At 37.5% G+C, this 22234-nt stretch overlaps 1 protein-coding gene across 1 annotated transcript in view; it reads right to left on the reverse strand.

Moving 5' to 3' along the window:
- Nucleotides 1-21983, reverse strand: part of LOC122139503 (microcephalin-like) — a 45326-nt gene extending 23343 nt beyond the window's left edge. The window contains exons 1-3 of the mRNA XM_042737668.1: nt 21978-21983; nt 21691-21849; nt 21484-21561 (exon numbers count right to left, since the gene is read on the reverse strand). Of these exons, the coding sequence (XP_042593602.1) occupies nt 21484-21561; nt 21691-21849; nt 21978-21983 (243 nt within the window). The remainder of the gene's footprint in view (nt 1-21483; nt 21562-21690; nt 21850-21977) is intronic.
- Between the last annotated feature and the right edge of the window lie 251 nt (nt 21984-22234).

A 22234-nucleotide genomic window follows, 5' to 3' on the forward strand; every position in this document is an offset into this window, starting at 1 on the left:
TCCAGTGTCAAGTACCCACAGGTCAGTGATGGTCTGGGGGTGCATGTCAGCTGCTCTGGTGTTGGTTCGCCACTGTGTTTTTATCACAGGGCAGGGTCAATGCAGCTAGCTATCAGGAGATTTTGAGAGCACTCATGCTTCCCTCTGCTGAAAAGCTTTATGGAGATGAAGAAGATTTCGTTTTTCAGCACGACATGGCACCTGCTTCACAGTGCCAAAACCCCTGGTAAATGGTTTACTGACCATGGTATTACTGTGTCAATTGGCCTGCAACTTCTCCTGACCTGAAAAACCCCATAGAGAATCTGTGGGATATTGAAAGTGGAGAAAGTTGAGAGACGCAAGACCCAACACTCTGGATGAGCTTAAGGCTGCTATCGAAGCATCCTGGGCCTCCATAACACCTCAGCAGTGCCACAGGCTGATTGCCTCCATGCCACGCCGCATTGAAGCCGTCATTTCTGCAAAAGGATTCCCGACCAAGTATTGAGTGCATAACTGAACATAATTATTTGAAGGTTGACTTTTTTGTATTAAAAAACACTTTTCTTTTATTGGTCATATGAAATATGCTAATTTTTTGAGATAGGAATTTTTGGGTTTTCATGAGCTGTATGCCAAAATCATCAGTATTAAAACAATTAAAAGGACCTGAAATATTTCAGTTGGTGTGCAATGAATCTAAAATATATGAAAGTTTAATTTTTATCATTACATTATGGAAAATAATGAACTTTTTCACAATATGCTAATTTTTTGAGAAGGACCTGTATATCATGTTCATGGACACTTGGGGTGTGACAATACATTTAGCTCACAAGATGAAACAAAATAAATATACTCAGTTTACTAGAAGAGACAATATTTTAATACTATTTTTAAGAAATTTTCAGGGACAAAATGTGTCTTTTAATCACAAAAAGCAAAACCGCTGAGCTCCGCAAAACAATGTAGATGTATTTTGAAATATTTTAACTAATCTAGAGCTATAACGAACAATTATTTTGGTAATTACGTAATCTACTGATAATTTTGACCATGGAGGAATCTGAGATTTTTTTTTTTGGTAATAAAAATAGACCTAAGTGAAAAACTGGATTAAATATGACTACATTTATATATATTAAACTAACGATGAGGACAACATAATTGGTTTGAATAAAGTATCAAAACCATCACATGGTTTTATTGAACAACATTGTTAAAATACATAAAGTAATAGGCCTGTACTACATTATATGAACATAACCAACTTAAGTACATTAAGTATTATAACAAATGCCTCCACAGGGCACTAGCAGCCTGGTGATATTTCACTTTACAGCATGATTCTATGAGTTTTAAATCCATATAATTTTTAATATTTGGTCTCACAAACTCAGAGCTAGGGCTTAAACTTTTATTTTGAAATTTGCGATGTACAACAAATCGCATAGAAATATTGATGTATTATCCTGTGCTGGCATGGGTTTCTAAAAGATTTACATTATTAAATCTAGTGAGATAACGCACACTGTTTTCCCAGACGAATGTTAAGCAGCCCAAACTCACAGCATATGCAGAGGAAGAGTTTGTGGACCGAGCTGCCAAGATGGAGATGTGCTCCACACTTGTAAATGATAACAGTGCAACACAAAGCCAGACTTTATACGCGTTCACATAGGTTTTCCCAGACAAATGTTAAGCAGCCCAAACTCACAGCATTGCAGAGGAAGAATTTGTGGACCGAGCGGCCAAGATGGAGATGTGCTCCACGCTTGTAAATGATAACAGTGCAACACAAAGCCAGACATTATACGCATTCCCAAATGAAACCCAAACAAACAGCACATGCAATAAAAGACCAAACAATATAATGCAAGCACTATCAAAGGTTTTACCACAAACTCAACTTTATATTGATATTGTGACATTGCTTTACACCTCAAGGAGTAATATCACGAGATCATGTGCGCTCTGGGCAGCAGGGTGAGGTGGCTCTGTATTTAGACATGCTGCATCTTTAATTTAGTGAGAAAAGATTGTTTTTGTTGAAAACAAAAATTAACACCAATTTCATATATACCCCCTTTTAAACATTCAAGTACTTTTCAAAAACCTTTTCATAAATATGGCTGTTTTCAAGGGTTTTCCAGGACTTAAATTTCAAAAAGTCAAATTCAAGTACTTCAAGCACTTTGAACGAACCCTGCACATGCATTGGCAGTAGCAAGTTCCGGTACTTGCTTGCAGCAGCAGCATAGCAGATCTAAATACATTAACATAAAGACCAAATACATTAACATTGTTATATCCATCACCATGCTAAAAACTTCCAAGAGTTGTCATGATTGAACTTAATATATAACTGTTGTATTGTATGCTTTATACGTTGTCTTATTCTAATGGATTTGGAGCACTCATCTGTCCAAATTTTTTTTTTCTTTGCACTACCCCAGAAATCTGTATAGAATATATTTTATGGGTCATGGTTTACCAGCAAAATTAGCCAGGAATTAATCAGCTCATTTGGGAATTTAGTCCTCATGAATGCTGACATTAAAGGGGTCATGAACGGAGAAATTCCCTTGATCTTTTTATATATAAGGGCTCATTGTGCTATGTGTTTTTGTGTGTTTGTGTTTTTTTTTTTAGTTTCAGAACTCAAAACTTACTTGCTAGTCTAAAAACAGCTTATATTGAAGTCAATCTGCCAAAATGACTGGTTTTGGAATGTGCCACTTTATGATGTAATAGTGTGGCTAAACACTGCCTAAACACTGTTTAGTCCCGTCCACTGATTCGCACACGTAGTAGGTAAATGACAAGAGTGGAAAATACAGGTCTGTGCAGAAACCAAACGATAAACTACATTTGATGAACTTTATTTTTAATGAAGTGCCAGACCGTGTTGGCAAGAACTTGGTTCTTTGTTCGCTTGATTTTTCTGTGAATTCATTTACATACAAGGCACAATCTGAGAAAGAATTTTCAGAAAGATTAAAACTAAAAAACGATGCTGTGCCAACTATTATTGGATACAAGGTCGCACCCTACATGTGTGAGTGAATGTTTCATTACGTGATCACTACTGCTTTGTCCGGTTATTACAGACCGTTTGATATGTACTGATTTGATGCGTTTTTACCCTAAAACACACGCAGTGACCATCTAGGTAGGATGAAGGCTGTCAGACAAACATACACAAAACTGTTAGCCAATCATAGCAGTGGGCGTTTACTGTGAGTCTGCAATCCGTTACACCTATCCAAAGGGATTGTTCTGATGAGGTGGGGGAAAAAAACAGGACAGAAAATGGCCTATAGCTTCTAAATTGTTTTTTTTTTTTCTTTTTGTAAAATTATTGACATTATAAATGGACCTATTTCGTATCCACATACTATATATTGCCAACTATACAATCAAGTTCTCGAGAATAGAAGTTACAGACTATAAAGGTAAGAATTAAATGGTCTTGACTTAAATTCATGTTTTCCATCACCATGTGATATTTTTCCCCTTAAATGCTAAAAACACAGTTTATACAATGTGCAGAGGTTCTGTAAACTGTCCAAAAGCCCTTGTTTGTGAGCCTGGGGTATGTTTACGACCAACGTTTTGTGTTGACACAACAGACAATACACAGTTGACAGGTAGTTTTCATGTCCTAACCTAAGAATATATTTTTGTTGTATCATTTAGGTTGGTGGTTTGATGCCTTGTGGGACCATCTAATCTCAATGGCGTATACTACCAGCAGGGGCAGAACACCAATCGGTTCAATGGTATCAAATGGTACTATTGGAAAGGTTTGGCATATTCACTAAAGGCCACCACTATGATGATAAGACCATCCAACTTCTGAGCATATACTTATAACGCACAATAAATAATTACCGATGTCACTGCTTTTCTTATCCTGTAAGGAAAATTTTGGTGGCTTGACCTTCATGCACCTCTGATAAATGATTATTATTAAGATCAAGCACTTGAAAAAAGCAAAGAAGGCTTTTTTCTGTGTTATATAGCTAATCAACTGAACACAAAAACCATGATTTTACAAACATATTAAAATAGAAAGCTTCATCAATGGACAAGTTTTGTTGAAATGGACGTATGAATACTTGCTGTTAATTGAAGACAATAATTGAAGAATAACAGCTGTAAATGGGACACAGCTGTAAACGGAATTACCTTGATGCTTCACAGAATTTTCTAAAATCTATAGATAAGCAGGAATTAAACTATTTTCTTATTGTGATTATTTTATTTGTAATTAATATATTGTAAATACCACAAATTATTTACAGAAATTGATATATTTTCAATGTAACCATGGTACAAGAGTGATTTAAATGCATAATGCTGAGGACATTCTTTACATTTGTCTTACAAATTGTTGCTCTACACAAACTGTTGTTTACACATGGTTAGTGCTTTTGAATTTCTTAACTGTGGGCATTTTTGTTGACAGATGACCAGACTCCACAGCATTCCTTAAAGGTTTATTTTACCCACAATGGAAAACCGTCATGTTGTTCCAAATTAAAAATTTTCATAATTACTCACCCCCCCCTTGTCATTCCAAATCCATAAGACTTTCGTTCATCATTGGAAAACAAATGAAGATATTTTTGTGTGTTAGCTGAAACAATAGCTCTGTATATTTAAAGACCAACAAAAAAGTAGCAAAGATTTTTTCACTATTTACAGGTTCATACCACCTTTTCCTGAATGCTGAAGTCTTGTCCAACTCATATACATTGAAAACAGATGGGTGCTCATTCTACATACAGCACCCGATCGGGTGAAGTTCGGGAGGGTTTTTTCCACAAAATGCATACTTTTTTTAGGGAGTATTTTAACATAAGCGCAGACCATTGGAGACAGTCGACCAAGTATAGTATGTCACTTCATAGACGTTTCAAAAACCCCAAAATGGCAATTCAACGTTCAATTCCTGAAAACTAGCACCGACCAACACCAATAGACACAGACAGGGTAACATGCTGATCAGACATAACATGATGTCTGTTGCCTTCTGTCTGCGAAGTGTGAATTGGAATTTAGAATCCATCATGGCAGCACTCATCTGTAATTTTCTGCCAGGACTTCATTGGTTAAGTTTACAGACATTTCCCTTAACCCTAAAACAACTCAGCTGCATTGTGTAATTTAAGATAACAGTAAAACAAATACAGAAAATCCTTCATATTTACAAAAAAACATTAGGCCTTATTTTTTACAGACTTTCTGATAGGGTGGGATTCTTTACTCAATTTTAAATACCTACTGGCAAAAAGGCTCAAAATAAGGAGAGCTTATGTACTTGTTTGTTTTCTTTGACATTATACATATTATATTATACTTGTTTATTTACTTTTTGACAGACATTTCATTCTGAAGAAAATTTAGAAAAATGCCATATAGCCCTTACTCTTTATTTATTTCAATGCTTCCTATGGACTCTGAAACCATCTATCTTATAAATCAACTGTCCAAGCCAGAAGAAGAAGAAGAAAAAAAAAAAAACCAGGAAACAACCTTTTATGTGAGATCACCATGTGTAATTGTGGTGCATCTGCAAAGTGATATATTTTAACTGTGCACATCTCGTGTATGTGATTAAATAGTGCTCAAGTGCCACATTTTAAACTCCAATTCATACAAAAGTTAATTTGAGCTCAATGCCTGAGAAAAATGACAAAATTAATATTATGCTACTGTATTTTTATTTACTTCGTTTAAACCCAGTCATGTATAGCTTAAGTGTATGTCTTAAGCACAAGAATGTTGTTTGTATTGTCCGTGCCTGCACTATTTATAATAACCTTCACCTAAAATCAGAGAGCACTTTAAAGTTTAGACTCAAACGGTTAAGAGTGGTGAAAAGTATGTCAGAGGGAACATTCAACCAACCTGTTAATATTCTGAAATGAAATCTGAAGCTACTAATCACTGTTTTTCTATTTTCTATCAAACTTTATCTCAAAATACACACACACACACACACAACTGCAATCAAAATAATTTAACCCCTGAGAGACTGCAATAACTTCAAGGTGTAAGCTTTTCTGGGGGCGTGAGGTGTCTTCTTGCTTTATGGCAGATCACAGACTTATAAGTGCATTACCGCCACATATCTCTCAAGTGAACCACTGACACCTCTAATTGGGATGTAAAATAGAGTGTCAATGGTCCATTTGAGAGATAGGTGGTGGTAATGCACTTATAAGTCTGCGATCTGCCATAAAGCAAGATGACGACGCCTCACGAGCCTGGCCGTGCTGCTGCTGAGAAGAAAGCGCACAGGAGGTACAAGAAGCACAGAAGAAGACGCCTCAAGTGCCTGGACGCTTGCTGCTGATAACACGCACAAGAGGACACGATCAGGAGAGTTCTTTCAGTTTGTTGATTGGGTTGATAGTTTTTTATCTTTAGACATCAATATATATCGTCACGAGCCGCAGGGTTTAATTTGGTTTTGTTTGTTTATGTTTGTGTTTAGTTTTATGTGTATTGGTTTTAGCCGTGATTGTGATATCCACTTACATTATAAGACTGATAGACTGCAACGGCTTGAGCTAAAAATCTTGGTTTGTGTTCAACTGAAAGAAACTGAAGAAACAGTCACCTACATCTTGGATGCCCTGGGGGTAAGCAGTTGCACATAAAATTTTCATTTTTGGGTGAACTATCCCTTATATATGGGTATTGTAGGAGTGCATGATGGTCACAAGAGGGTGCACTTCTGACAAAAAAATAAAATAAAAAAAAAATAAAAAACTTTCCTGTGGCGCCCACCAGTCATTTTGTGACCTAGAAACAACTACCCATGTCGCCTATGCTACGGTAGACGGCCTGATTTTAATCAAAGTATTATTATATATAACAGCAAAAAGTTAAGTGGCAAATAGGAAAAGTCAAAAGAGCTCTCACACAAAAGCTATAATAAATTGTTTAATTAAATTTACTATGGCTACAAGACGCACATGGGAGCCTTCTTCAGAATAACTCAAATCTGTGTATTAAACTTTCTATAATAGTTTACTGAGCATTTGTTGATTTTAATGTTTTTATAAAATTTTGTTCTGGGAAGCAAAATGTCCAGGTCAAGGGGGTTGAATAATTTTGATTGCAAACTGTGTATACATACATTTTTTGTTTGCACTATGAGTCAGGGCTGACTTGCATCTCCAACCAGGATTTTATTAACCCCTTTAAGCAAAAAGAGGTAGCATCAAAATATACACTTGACTGAAAATAAATCATTTGTTTTTATCATTTAAACTCTTTTAAATGTAAAAAATATGATTTAATGCTCATTCCATGTTAGCTCCTTTTTTTGTAAAAAATTCAATATTATGTTGAACATGGATTTATTCTTCTATTGCACTTATAATTGTTTTCACATTGCAAATGCTGCACATGTCTTAAATTATGTAAATACTATAATGTGTTTTTAAGTTCTAATGATTAATGTATTTAGTGAACAAGAGTACTTCTAAATATATAGTTGCCTAATTCACAAGATTAAATGAAACTTGATTAATTAAAACAAATTTATTAAAAGAAACTAAATCCGCGTTCCATTCAGCTATGATAAAGATAAATTAATTTCCACACCCTATAAGCCTGGAGCATCTAAACCTCCTCCACTGTCTGTTTCAAGCGTCAGCTCTCAAAGTATGTCCGAAAAGTAAGATAATGTGTTTAATACAGCAGATAATAATACAGCAGATTCTGCCATAATCGTTGCTTGGGTTGCGTACATAAGTATGGGGCGGAGCTTTCAAAATAGGGGTGAGACCTTTTGGGCGTAGGGGTGTGTTTGCTTTGGTGATTTGAAATATCAGCATTGACTACCAGAATCACTTACCCCACCTTAATGATATGATATCTTGACATATAGCCAATGATACAATACATTAAATATATTGTTCAGTCATGAAACTCTTGGATGGCGCAGGAGTTAAACGATCTGGAACAAGCTGATTGTTTCATGGTGCAATATGCAGCCAATGAGCATTACTGCCTTGCACATCACTATGGGCGGGCTGGCTAGCATTCGCTTGAGATTCCTGCAGAGTGCTTTCAGAGTTTCTCTGAAACTCAACAGTCTAGATAAGTAAAACGGTGTTCACTCTGATTTCAGTGCACTATGCATGTGTCAGATTAGAGTGGTTCTTTAAAATAGAACCATGTCCAGGTTATTCGCATGAGGAGTAATTACTAAGCATGTCTTGTTCATATAACAGCAGTAGCATTAGCAGCAGCAGCAAACAGTTTTCCTAGTTCATGTATGTGAGAATACAACGTCAATCATCGTGGATTTTAGAACAGTAAAGTGAATTGGGGATTACCTTATTTGCCTGAAGTCTCCAATTCTTTTAATACCTTCTGTGGGCATTAATTTCTACATAAACCACAAACAAATCACTTTCATGTGATGCAACCTCAATAGGGGGTCTGTCTGCAGTTGCCATTTCACAGTTGTCTCACAGTTTTAAGTCAAAGGTGAACGTTATAATCGTGCATCATTTCATAAGCATCCTATCTGTCAACAGCCTTACCCATTTAGCAATAACAATTTAATGAGCAAACAGAAAATAACGTACCCGCTCATACGTGTACTCTGGCCATGTCGCCAATGTGCACTTCAGCAAGGGGAGCGTTCATTCTTAAAGGGGGCCATTTCACTCGTTACCATGGTTCAGCGATAGTGAAGAGTTATTATGAAAGATGTTTTAGTGATATTTAATTAATCATGAATCGTTTTTTTAAAATATAAAGATGGCTGCTAATAACAAAAGCAATTCCAATCAGTAGCCCATGTACAATGTAGTAATAGTAGGACACTCTTAAACTGGAATTTACTATTGTTTGTCAGTTGGGCTTACAAGCAATTATAGTACTTTCATTGAGCATAGCGCAGTATCAGAATTCAGATTGTATTATTAGCGAATTGTTAATAGCAGTATGTATAGCAAATCAAGTCAAATTATACTGGTTTTTTTATGATAACATGGGGTAAGAACCTCTTTAAAGCTGAAATATGCTTTTATTACTTATTAACAGGGCGTACAAAGATCTTGTGAACTCTTCAAAACAAAATAGGGCATTATTTGTTTGCGTTTGCGTTTCATTGTTTAATAAAAGACGCTTATAGTAATTCTAAGAGTACTTTCATGCACCTGTAGCAGCAGTATGTCTAACTATCAGATCCACATTTTTTAGCTAATTTAAAAAGCAGCAGAATGGGATAGCAATTTCAGATTGCAACGTTTAGAAATAATATTAGCAGCAGTCTGCATAGCAACCATTATTATTGCTAATATAGTACAGGCAGCAGAAAGTACTTTTAGTTGCCACAGAAAATTTCAATGATAATGCATGGATGGGCTACCAGCAATTCTAATAATTTCATGGAGTGTAGGCAGCAGTATCCATAGGAATTTCAGATGTGTGTTATTAGGCAAATTATTAATAGGCAGTATTACATACGCAAATCAAATTATGTATTTAGTTGCGCAGCAACTGGTAGGTAGTGTACTCTTCATGCTCGAATAGGCATCATTTGTGTTTTGTTTCTTTAAAAGGGGCTTATAACAATTCTAAGTACCTTTGAGCAGCTGTAGCAGCAGTATGCATAGTTATTCAGATCACATGTAGTGAATTTATAGAGCAGCATGCAGCATGCATAGCAAATTCAAATGCAATGTTAGAAATATATAGCAGAAAAGGAAGCCAAATTATTGGTGCTAATTATAGCAGCATGCAGCTTGAAGTACTTCAGTAGCTTGAAAACTTTCAGTGATAATCGCATGGGTAAAGTAACTCTTTAAAGTGAAATAGGCATTTATTTATTTGCTATTTAATAGGGCTTTTACAATTAGGTTTTGTGAACTCTTCAAAGTTTAAATTATTTGATTGCGGGTTGCTTTTAATAAAGACGATTATAGCAATTCTAAGTACCCATTTCTGCAGCTGTAGCAGAAATATGCATAGCAATTCAGACGCTTGTTTAGTGAATTTTAATAGCAGCAGCAAGCATGGCAAAATTCAGATGTAATGTTAAAAATATTAGCAGCAGTCTGCATGGCAATCCAATTGTTGCTAATATAGCAGTGGCACCAGGACTAGAGTCACATTGAGTTGGCATGAAATTTCAGTGATAAGATAACGCTTGGCTTGGGCGAGTGAACTTTTTAGGTGAACATATGGGAGATTTCATTAATTTACTATTCCAATTCAACAGGGTTTATAGAACTGTTCAAAGTGAAATAAGCAATTGTATTGGTTGTGTTGGTATTAATAAAGGGGCAGCAGCAATTCTACAGTACTTTGTGCAGCAGTATGGCATAGCTATTCAGATCGCAATGTTAAGGCAAATTTATATGCATGCATAGCAAAAATTTTCCCCCCCAGATGCAAGATAAGAAACTAATTTAGTAGCAGCAGCAGAAATAATTTAAGTTGCTTGAATTTAAGTGATAAAATTCTATGGAGGGTAAATAAAGGACTCTTTAAAGTGCCAATAGGCATTTATTACTTTGGCTTATTAAACAGGGGCTTACAAGCAGGTTTCAATGCATGACGCAATAGACAGTGTATGATTATGCTTTGCACAATTTCTGATTAATATTACAAAACGCAACTAACTCACACAGTAAAAATTGTACTTACAACATTTTGTTGTGAATATCCTCAGTAACAGTAACAGCGTAATGTATATCTCAACTCAGCATTGAAAATGTATGAGTGAATATACCAATGTAGCACTCAGCAGTTCGTTGCATTGGCCATATCGTAACGGCCGTCATTGACTTTGTTCATGTTGTGCATGCCTCGCGTCGTGGCGTAGACACCATATTAGAGTAAAATCAAGTGACATGTCGCTCTTAAGCTATGTATATGCCTGAATTAATGATGAGCTCTCAGGCGAGTTCACAGTCTCTTGTGACAGTCAGCCGCAGCTTGCATGAGGCATTCAGTCATTGAGATTTTTTCTCAGTGGCAGCATGCACAGCATTTCTATGTTGGCTAATTTAAATTTGGACTACAATTAATATAAAAATGCAGAGAACTGCATTAAATAAAGTCACTGTAGTGTCTTGCTCAAGCTATGTGCTCAGACACACAGTTACTTAGGTCATTAGTTAAATAAACCTAAGGGTACAGCACCCCAGGTTCACATTCTAGTTAATTTATCTGGGCTCCATTAGGGCACAGAGAAAACACATTTAACTCAAGTCACTACTTAAAGCTATCTGGTCAAACGATCAGGTACACACAGCCAATGGTTCACTAGGGTTAAGCCATTTGGGCAAAGCCAGCCCAGACTCAACACATAGCAAACACACTGCCTCACAGCTTGGCAATAGATCTGCTTGTGCTGGGAGTAGATAAAGTGTCAATTGTCCATTTGAGAGATAGGTGGCAGTAATGGCACTTATAAAGTCTGTGATCTGCCGTAAAGCAAAGAAGAAGAAAACGCGTCATGTTCCGGCTGTTGAGAACACGCTCAGGGACAGTTCAAGATCATTGCGCTGAATAAGAGGTAAAAAAAAATCTAAATACTGTTCAGTTTCCTTGCACATACTGACCGTTTTGTGGCCTTTACAACAGTAATGCATCATCAGGAGCAGCAGTGTTTAATTTGGATTTTTGTTTGTGTATGCTTTTTCTGACTCTCAACACCTTGATTCCCATTCACTTTCCATCATATGAATGACACACTACACCGGTTTTGCGTTAAGAAATCTTTGTTTGTGTTCTACTGAAGAAATAAAAGTCACCTACATCTTGGAGGCACTGGGGTAAGCAGATAAACAAATTGTAATTTTGGGGAACTATCCCTTTACATGGTCAGATCCATCCACCACGCTAAAATCTTCAGAGAGTGATTGAAATATATAGTTCAGTCATGAAACTCTATATGGGGCAGGTGATGGTTAAACACTTGCCACAGTCCTGATTGGTTCATGCTGCATATGCAGCAAGAGCTTACTGTCTGCATTTATATGGATGGCTAGCATTCAGGTCAAGATCCCTGCAGCGCGGGATTCAGAGTTTCTCTGAAACCTCCACCTTCACCAGCTCCACATGTATAGATTGCGAAAGGTTATTTTGGCCGAGGCACCGATGGTGTGGGACCCTTTGGGAATTGCTCAGTTTCTTCTTCTTTGAGGGCCTAAACATGCTCCAAAACTCTGTGATCAAACTTGACACATGCATTCAAAACTGGCGAATATTTAATCTGATATGAGTTTCAGATGGGGGTGGCAAAAATGTCGTGATAGAGCCACCTGTATAAACCAAACGGAGGAGTGTGCCTCGAGCCTGTTTTTTACGTAGACATGCACGAAAATCGGTACACACACATGTAACACTATTACCTATAAAAAGTCTCTTGGTACAAAATCCAAAACCCAACAGGAAGTCAATTATTTTTCCTACGATTTTTGTCCAGTTTTTGCCATTTCCAGGCCTCTCAGCACTTTGATGAACTCCCCCTACAGTTTTAATTGGATCATCTTCAAATTTAGTGAGGGTAGCTTAAGGCCTTTGTGATGTTAAATTGCGAAGATCTTGAGTTTAGCAAAGGGCCTGACAAAGTTTGGTGTTTTGCCATGAAACAGGAAGTTGCTGTAACTCAGGCAAAGCAATGTCCGATCTGCCCCAAACTTCACTTGATAGTTATTCTGTCATGAACACATACCCATGCACATATTCAGTTATAGTCATAGCGCCACCTGCTGGCAATAGGAAGTGTCATGGTTAACACTGTCATGGACTCCTAGGGACATATTAAAAAGTGTCATTTTAGCTAAGTGTTAAAGCATGATATTAATGCAGTGAAACAGGAAGTAGATGTAACATGCATGCAGTGTCCAATCTATCCCAAACTTAACATGTTTGATGAGAGTCCTGGCCTGAAGATATCTACATGCTCATATTTATTTATTGATATAATGCCACCTTCTGGCAACACAGGAAGTTACAGGAAGGAAGTGACATGTTTAACACTGCGATGCACTATTAGCAATACAGTAAAATATGACTTTGTGCTAAACATGCTTGATATATGCTCAAACATGATAGCAACACTTACTAAGTGCTACATCATGCTATTAATGCCATGAAACAGGAAGTTCTTGTAACTCATGCATACAATGACCAAATCTGCACACGTTTTATAAGGGTCCTGGCCTGAACACATCTAAAGGCAATATTCAATTATAATTGTACCACATTAAACACATCTACATGCCAAACAATTAGTTACAGTTATAGCACCAATAGCTAGCAGTAGGAAGTTTGGCACATATAATTAATGGAATATTTCATCCTATATTTATCACTTTTAATGAATATTGTCCATTGTAGCTGTTTTTTCCTAAAGCACGGGTGCGGTGAGTCCGGTCACGAGGGCCCTTTCATCGCTGCACCTCAGCCCCCAGCTTTGTTTACATGCTATTTGTGCAGCAGCAGTATGTCTTAAATACTCACGGCACCATATCACCATATGCATTGGCAGTAGCAAGCTGCTGGACTTGCTTGCAGCAGCAGCAGCAGCAAAAATAATCTACAACTACAGCAATAACTAACAGCAGTAGCAATTCAGCAGCAGCATAGCAGATCTATTCCCCCAAGAACAAATAAATTAACATTGTCATATCATTACCATGCTAAAATCTTCCAGAGAGTTGTCATAGTTGAAATATACATATGGAAACAGCAACGATGTGAGGCGGAGTCACCCCATTACAATGCAGAGCAATCCGATTTTGATTTGATTCAACACAATGCGATTCAATACGAAAATGCAAAAAAAAAAAAAAAAAAAAAAAAAAAATAATGCTATGCAATTCAATTTGATACAGATAGTTTGCTTTTATTTCTTTGGTTTTTAGACAGACAGCAAAACCATAAATTATCTTAAGTGCTTTCTGACCTTCCTAATGCTTTTTTAATACTAAATAATGACATCTTGTGACTGCAATGGAGAAAGATTTTTCCATGGTATTAACAACTAAAAATACCATCTGCTCCTTAAATCCAGTCTAGATTTAGATATAGTCCCATCTAAAGTTTATGCCTAGTTTATGCCTGGCAGCCTTGTTAGAATCACTTAAAATCAAGTAAATCCACAAAACTAGCCGGAGTTCTGGCTCATGCAAAGCGTAGATGAAACAAAACAATACTAATTCATTATTTGTATGCAAATTTCATGCAATTAGATGCATTTTTGAGAATAAAGCTTGCTTACTGTAGGTGTAGCATTTAGCTTATTATAAAAAGCCACAAATAATATATTTATGCTTCATGTTTGACTAAAATCCATACATTAGATCACAACTGGAAGTTATTACAAACACTCAAAGTGATGCTTTAAAGTGAGTTTTGATTAAAAGTATTAATCTCATGTAGCTTGATGCTAATTGTAGCTATAATGGACCTGTTACCCCAGTGTGATTATACTTAATTCTGTATTTTGTCAAAAGAAATTTACATTAGGTCCTAAGAAAATGTTTGTTTGCTTTAATAAGTGGGTAAATGTATAAACCAAACAATTTGGGTGGACAAGCAATGCAATCAAATATGGTAAATAGCACATTTTTATTTGCAGAGACAACGATCAAAAGATGATGTTTACGCGTTTAAAAAAAATTAAATTAAGACGCGAAGTACTGCCAATACATTTCTTCCTTTTTAAAAAAAAATTATAAATCAAATTCTGATGATTTTTGGCATACAGCTCATGAAAACCCAAAATTCCTATCTCAAAAAATTAGCATATCATGAAAGGGTTCTCTAAACGAGCTATTAACCTAATCATCTGAATCAACTAATTAACTCTAAACACCTGCTAAAAAAGATTCCTGAGGCTTTTAAAAACTCCCAGCCTGGTTCATTACTCAAAACCCGCAATCATGGGTAAGACTGCCGACCTGACTGCTGTCAGAAGGCCATCATTGACACCCTCAAGTGAGAGGGTAAGACACAGAAAAGAAATTTCTGAGCGAATAGGCTGTTCCCAGAGTGCTGTATCAAAGGCACCTCAGTGGGGAAGTCTGTGGGAAGGAAAAAGTGTGGCAAAAGCGGCTGCTGCTTGAGAAGAGGTGACGGACCCTGAGGAAGATTGTGGAGAAGGACCGATTCCAGATCTTGGGGGACCTGCGGAAGCAGTGAACTGAGTCTGGAGTAGAAACATCATGCACAGGCGTGTGCTTTTGAACCAGAAACAGCGGCAGAAGCGCCTGACCTGGGCTACAGAGAAGCAGCACTGGACTGTTGCTCAGTGGTCAAAGTACTTTTTGGGATGAAAGCAAAAAAATGCCTGAAGTCCAGTGTCAAGTACCCACTGTCAGTGATGGTCTGGGGTGCCATGTCAGCTGCTGGTGTTGGTCCACTGTGTTTTATCAAGGGCAGGGTCAATGCAGCTAGCTATCAGGAGATTTTGGAGCACTTCATGCTTCCATGCACAATGGAAACAATTAAAAAACAAAACAGCAATGATATATAAAAAAGTGTATAAGTCTCAGTTAACCAAACGCAGTACACGTAGCAAGGGCTTTTAAATAATAAATAAAGAAAACAGATAGAATAGAAAAAAGAATAGAGCAAGCTAGTGTTAGAAGTGCTTTTTTTTATAATTGTATAATGAATGAAAAGAAAATAAATAGAATACAAAAAAGATTAGAAAGGTAGTTAGATTTTTTTTTTTAAATAGAATTAGAATAGTGAGTGCAAAAGTTAGAAGAGGGTCAAATAAATATGGAAGAGAGATGTGTTTTAAGCCGATTCTTGAAGATGGCTAAGGACTCAGCTGCTCGGATTGAGTTGAGCGGCAGGTCGATTTCCACCAGGAGGAACATTTAATTTAAAGTCCATTAAAAGTGACTTTGTGGCTGCTTTAGATGGCACAATCAAGCGGCGTTCCTTGCAGAGCGTAAGCTTCTAGAGGCTTTATAAGTCTGAAGTAATGAATTTAGATAAAAAGGGGGTGCAAGAGCCAGTGGTGTGTATAATATATATATATATATATATATATATATATATATATATATATATATATATATATATATATATATATGCACTGCACTATATATATATAATTTGTATATATAAATATATATATAAATATATATATAAACAGTAATCTTGCAAAATATTATTACCATATAAAGTATGACCCTGGTTTAAGTCACTGGGGTATATTTGTAGCAATAGCCAAAAAAAACATTGTATGGAGTCAAACTAATTATAGATTTTTCTTTTTAATGTCAAAAATCACTTAGGATATCAAGTAAAGATCAGTTCCATATGAAGATATTTTGTAACTTTTCTACTAAAATGTATCTATAAAAAAAAACGTGAATTTGCTTAGTAATAGCATTGCTTAACAATTAATGTGGAAAAATTTTGGACGATTTTTTGCACCATAAATTACAGATTTCAACTAGTTGTATCTCGGCCAAATTTGGTCGAACCTAATAAACCATTACATCAATGGAAAGTTATTTATTCAAATTTCAGATGATGTATACATCTCAAATTTTGAAAACGTTACACTTAAGGACGCGTTTTGTGGTCCCAGGGTCACAAAAAGTAATGGTGTCTATTGTAATAGTTCCTTTAAATATAATTTATTTCTGTGATGCAAAAGCTGAATTTCCATTAACCGATTACTCCAGTTATAAGTGTCACATGATCCTTAAGAAATTCATTATAAGTATGCCGATTTTATTAGTAGAACTGATAAATGTTGGTAAAAGTTTGTGCTGGACAATATTTTTTTGGAAACTTCAATAGACGTTTTTCAGGATTCTTTGATGATAGCAGTTCCAGCATTTATAAGAACAGTAGCTTTATTCAAAAAATATAAATATTTTCTAACAATATACATCTTTGCTATCACTTCTTTACAATAACACCATCTTGCTGAATTAAAGCTTTCATTTCTTTTAAAGCAAAGAAAAAATATACTGACCCTTCTTCTATTGATATAATATACTGAACTTTTGAACTGTAGTGTATGATTGTTAGAAAAGATTTTCATTTTAAATAAATGCTTTCTTTTTGAACCTTTCGATTATCAAAGAATCCTGCCAAAAATAAGTATCACAGGTTCCAAAAAAAATCAAAGCAGCACAACAGGTTAACAGCACTGATAATAATCAGCAAATTAGAATGATTACCTGAAGGATCATGTGACATTGAAGACTGGAGTAATGATGTTGAAAATTCAGCTTTGACACTGGAATAAATTAGATTTTAATGTATATTTTAATGAACGACCAAAGATAAAGCTTTTTTTTTTTGTGAATTATTCTAAAATGCTGAAGATACAGCAGTGCCAAGATTTGTGTTCCCAGGGGCAATGCAGGTACTGTATCACACTGACGGTAAGGATCAATGACGCTAACCGGAAAGGTACAGCGCTCTCCATCTGCCGGACTTTCAGTGTTTAGAGCAGGATCGCGAGACACAGAATCAACGGGGAAATCGCGCGGCGGCAGGGCATGCTTTTATATCAATGAACGGTGGTGCACAGATGTAACTGTGTTAAAGAAGATTTGCTGTTCAGATCTAGAAGTGCTTTTTGTCAGCTGCAAGCCGTTCTATTCGCCGCGGTAGTTTCACTCGTTCATTCTGGTGAGTGTTTACATCCCTCCGCAAGCGCACGGTAAGCCTGGCTTTACAGAAACTCACTGACCAGATCACGGAGACAGAACATCAACATCCGGACTCTGTTTTAATCATTCTTGGGGACTTAAATAACGAGCCAATCTCTCCTGTGAACTGCCAAAAAATACAGACAGCATGGTTACATGTCCCCACAAGAGACAGTAATATATTGGATCACTGTTACACCACAATAAAGTATGCATATCACTCAGTTCCACGAGCAGCTTTAGGGGACGGTCTGATCACTGTCTGGTTCATCTTATACCAACATTCTACAGGCAGAAAGTTAAATCTGCTAAACCTGTAGTAAAGACTGTAAAGAGATGGACCAACACAAAACAGAGCAGGATTACAAGCTTGTTTTGACCCTCGCTGATTGGAGGGTGTTTTGAAGCTGCTACCACCGATCTGGACGAAACTCACAGAGACCATAACATCCTATATGAGTTTTTGTGAGGATATATGTATTCCTACCAGGACTTATTTAACATTCAACACCGATAACCATGGTTTACAGCAAAAACTCAGACATCTTCGTCAGGCCAAAGTGGATGCCTACAGAAATGGGGACAGAGTCTTGTATAATCAGGCCAGAAACACACTGACAAAGAGATTAGAGTGGCTAAAAGGACCTACTCTAAAAAGTTGGAAGACCAGTTTTACTTCCAACGACTCAACTTCTGTATGGAAAGGACTGAGAGCCATTACCAACTAGACACCATCGCCCTACACTGAGGGGGGGGCAAATCAACGACTTGCTAACGACCTGAATGAGTTTTATTGTAGATTTGAAAACCCCAACACCCATTCTTATCATCTCTCTACCACAAACCGTTAAACACCTCCTGCAATTCCCCTCTCCCCCCCTCCTGCACTTCAAATTAGTGAAACGTAATGTGCGCCAGGGTCTTCAGGAAGAACAAAAGAAGAAAAGCACCAGGCCCAGATTTCTTGGTGGTTTACACCAGCCTGTCTGAGAACCTGTGCTGACCAATTGGCCCCCATCTTTTCACAGATCTTCAACAGATCTCTGGAGTTGTGTGAAGTGCCTTCCTGCTTCAAACGCTCCACCATCATCCCCTTTCCAAAGAAACCCAAGATAACAGGACTTAACGACTACAGACCCTGTGGCTCTAACATCTGTCGTCATGAAGTCAGTTTGAAAAACTGGTTCTGGCTTATCTGAAGGACATCACTGACCCTTACTGGACCCCCTGCAGTTTGCTTACTGAGCAAACAGGTCCGTGGATGATGCAATCAACTTGGGATTGCACTTCTTCATGCCAACATCTGACAAAACAGGGGGACTTATGTGAGGATCCTGTTTGTGGACTTTAGTTCGGCTTTCAACACACATCATCCCAACAGCCTCCCAGACCAAACTGACCCAGCTCTCTGTTCCTAGCTCTATCTTTTAGTGGATCACCAGCTTTCCAACAGATTAGGCAACAGCTAGTGAGACTAGGGAAATTCATGTCCAACAGCTGCTCCACCAACACTGGTGCCCCTCAGGGATGTGGTTCTCTCCCCACTTGCTCTTCTCCCTCTACACCAACGACTGCACCTCTAAAGACCCCTCTGTCAAGCTCCTGAAGTTTTGCAGAGGACACTACAGTCATCGGTCTCATCCGGACGGGTGACGAGTCTGCTTACAGACAAGAGGTGTGAGCCAGCTGGCGTCTGGTGCAGTCTTAAGAACCTGGAGCTGAACACTCTCAAAACAGTGGAGATGATTGTGGACTTGTAGAAGCACTCACCATCATGAACAGACACTGTGGCTGCAGTGGCTTACTGGACCCTCTTGGGTTTGACCATCTCTCAGGACCTGAAGTGGGACAATCACATTGACTCCATTGTTAAAAAGGCCCAACAAAGATTGTACTTCCTTCGCCAGCTGAGGAAGGTTTAATCTGCCACAGGAGCTGCTGAAACAGTTCTACTCAGCCGTCATTGAGTCTGTCCTGTGCACTTTCAATAACTGTCTGGTTTGGTTCAGCTACAAAATCAGACATCAGAAGACTACAGAGAATGGTTCGGACTGCTGTAAGGATTATTGGTGCTCCCCTGCCCACCCTTCAAGAACTATATACATCCAGAGTGAGGAAAAGGGCCCAGAAAATTACTCTGGATCCCTCTCATCCAAGTTACCCCCTTTTTGAACTTTTGCCATCTGGCCGGCGCTTCAGAGCCGCAAATACCAGCACAGTCAGGCACAAGAACAGTTTCTTCCCCCAGGCAATCTACCTCATGAACAGTTAAATGTTCCCCACTTATGCAAAAAAATGTTCAATATTCTTATATTTATTTGTTACCCCTCCATCCAAGTACATCTCTGCATCTTACTATATTCTATTACATTATCATCTATAGCACAACTGTTCATACAATTTATTTATTTGCAATTTATTTTATTTTTATTTTTTTTGTGTATTTGTTGTTGTCTCTGTGTACTGGAAGCTTACGTCACTAAAACAAATTCCTCGTATGTGTAAGCATACTTGGCAATAAAGCTCTTTCTGATTCTGAGTCCTGCTAATAAAATCAGTACATACCTGTGTACATGCAGTGTCTTTTGTAATAAGACAATGAATAATAGTACTTTTTGAACAATATTCAGAAAATTAAGCATTTAAGCAAGCAAAAGCAATTACTGCGCTGAAACAGACTCTTGAAATCAATGTGACTTATTTTGATTTCTTTTGCCACAGCAGCCCCAAACATGTACGGCTGTATCACACTTGCCATCTGGAGTATCAAAACATATGACACATGCTGTAATGGAGGTGTGGATATGGTGCAATGAAGTTAGCCAGTCATAGTAGTGGGCATTACTTCTGTTTCTGCAAGAGGTAACGTCCCTTTAAATTGAGGAAACTGTGATACATTAACATTCAAAAAGTATAGGATAAGAGATGATAAGACTTCCCATAACACCCGATGTACTTGCTACATCATTAGAAGAATGGCAACTACGCTAATATTAGTGTGTTACTCTCTAATTCCAAGGTCACCATAGCCACCAGATCCAGTCTGTCTCCAAGTCAGAGGGTCACTGCATTCACCTGGATCCAGTATGTCTCCAGCCCAGATCGTGGATCAGCATCTAGAAAGGACCTCTACAGCCCTGAAAGATAGCGGAGACCAGGACAACTAGAGCCCCAGAGACAGATCCCCTGTAAAGACCTTGTCTCAGACGACCACTGGTACAAAGACCACAGGAAACAGATGATTCTTCTGCCCAATCTGACTTTGCTGCAGCCTGGAAGTGAACTGCTGGTTCTCGTCTGGTCAGAGGAGAACTGGCCCCCTGACTGAGCCTGGTTTCTCCCAAGTTTTTTTTCTCTCTATTCTGTCATCGATGGAGTTTTGGGTTCCTTGCCGCTGTCGCCTCTGGCTTGCTTAGTTGGGGGACACTTCATTTACAGCAATATCGTTGACTTGATTGCAAATTATTGCACAGATACGATTTAAACTGAACTGAGCTGCATGATGACATCACTGAATTCAATGATGAACTGCCTTTAACTGTCATTTTGCATTATTGACACTCTGTTTTCCTAATTAATGTTGTTCAGTTTTGCTTTGATCTTTTTTGTTTAAAGCACTATATAAATAAAGGTGACTTGACTATAAAAGATGTTTCTTTTATATCTTTTTGAAAAAAAAAAACAATTCTAATAGCTGTGCAGTATATTTACAATTACTTTTCAGCCTTAGTGACAAGTTATTTGTAGTTATTGTGTGAGGGGAAACTCAAAATTCTTAACAGGTTCATGGAATTCACTATATTATAGAAATGCATGTACTTACAGGTGCAGCAGGGAAATGATCAGACAGCTCATAAGGCTCTTCAGGAACCCACTGCCTGTGCTCCAAACACCACAGGATCTGCACAGGCAAGCAGCAAGTTACAACAGCATATTAGCTACCATCTAATCTTCTACAATACGGTATTAAATACACTTAAGAAAAAAAGAAAAGTGTTAAAAGCAGAAATACACACAAAGCTATACGCACCCATTCAAAGGAGAGGATCCAGCAGCCCCGTGCGATGCCTAACAAGATATTAAGGGTCCGTCGTGGGCTGCCGGACACCACATGAGTGGTGCTTTCACACACATTATCCACCACTGTAAAACCACCCAGATTTCTGACCAGCTGGGACTCTCCTGCTTCCTAAATACAAACGCAAAACATACAAATATTAAAAAACTCCATGTTTGAACAAAAGGTTTGAACCATAAGACATGCATATAATATTTTCACTGAAGTCTGTTCACAAATTTACCCAAAAATCTGCATACCCACATAGTATTTCTAGAAAAAAACTATTTTGATGTAAGAACATTACTGTGATATTTAATTACTCACAAAATGATGTATATTTTTGGTGATATTCTTACTTTAGGTCAGAGTCCTGCATGTGGGTGGATAAAGATTGGTAAAACCACTAATATTTGATATAATAAGTGGGGGAAAATAGCACAGTCATTTGCAGTGTGTGTGTGGGGGTTAGGAATCAATAGGCTATGTGTGGACTGTGGGTCAAATAGCCAATGCT

This window comes from Cyprinus carpio, chromosome B13 (assembly GCF_018340385.1).
Source record: "Cyprinus carpio isolate SPL01 chromosome B13, ASM1834038v1, whole genome shotgun sequence".
NCBI lineage: Eukaryota > Metazoa > Chordata > Actinopteri > Cypriniformes > Cyprinidae > Cyprinus > Cyprinus carpio.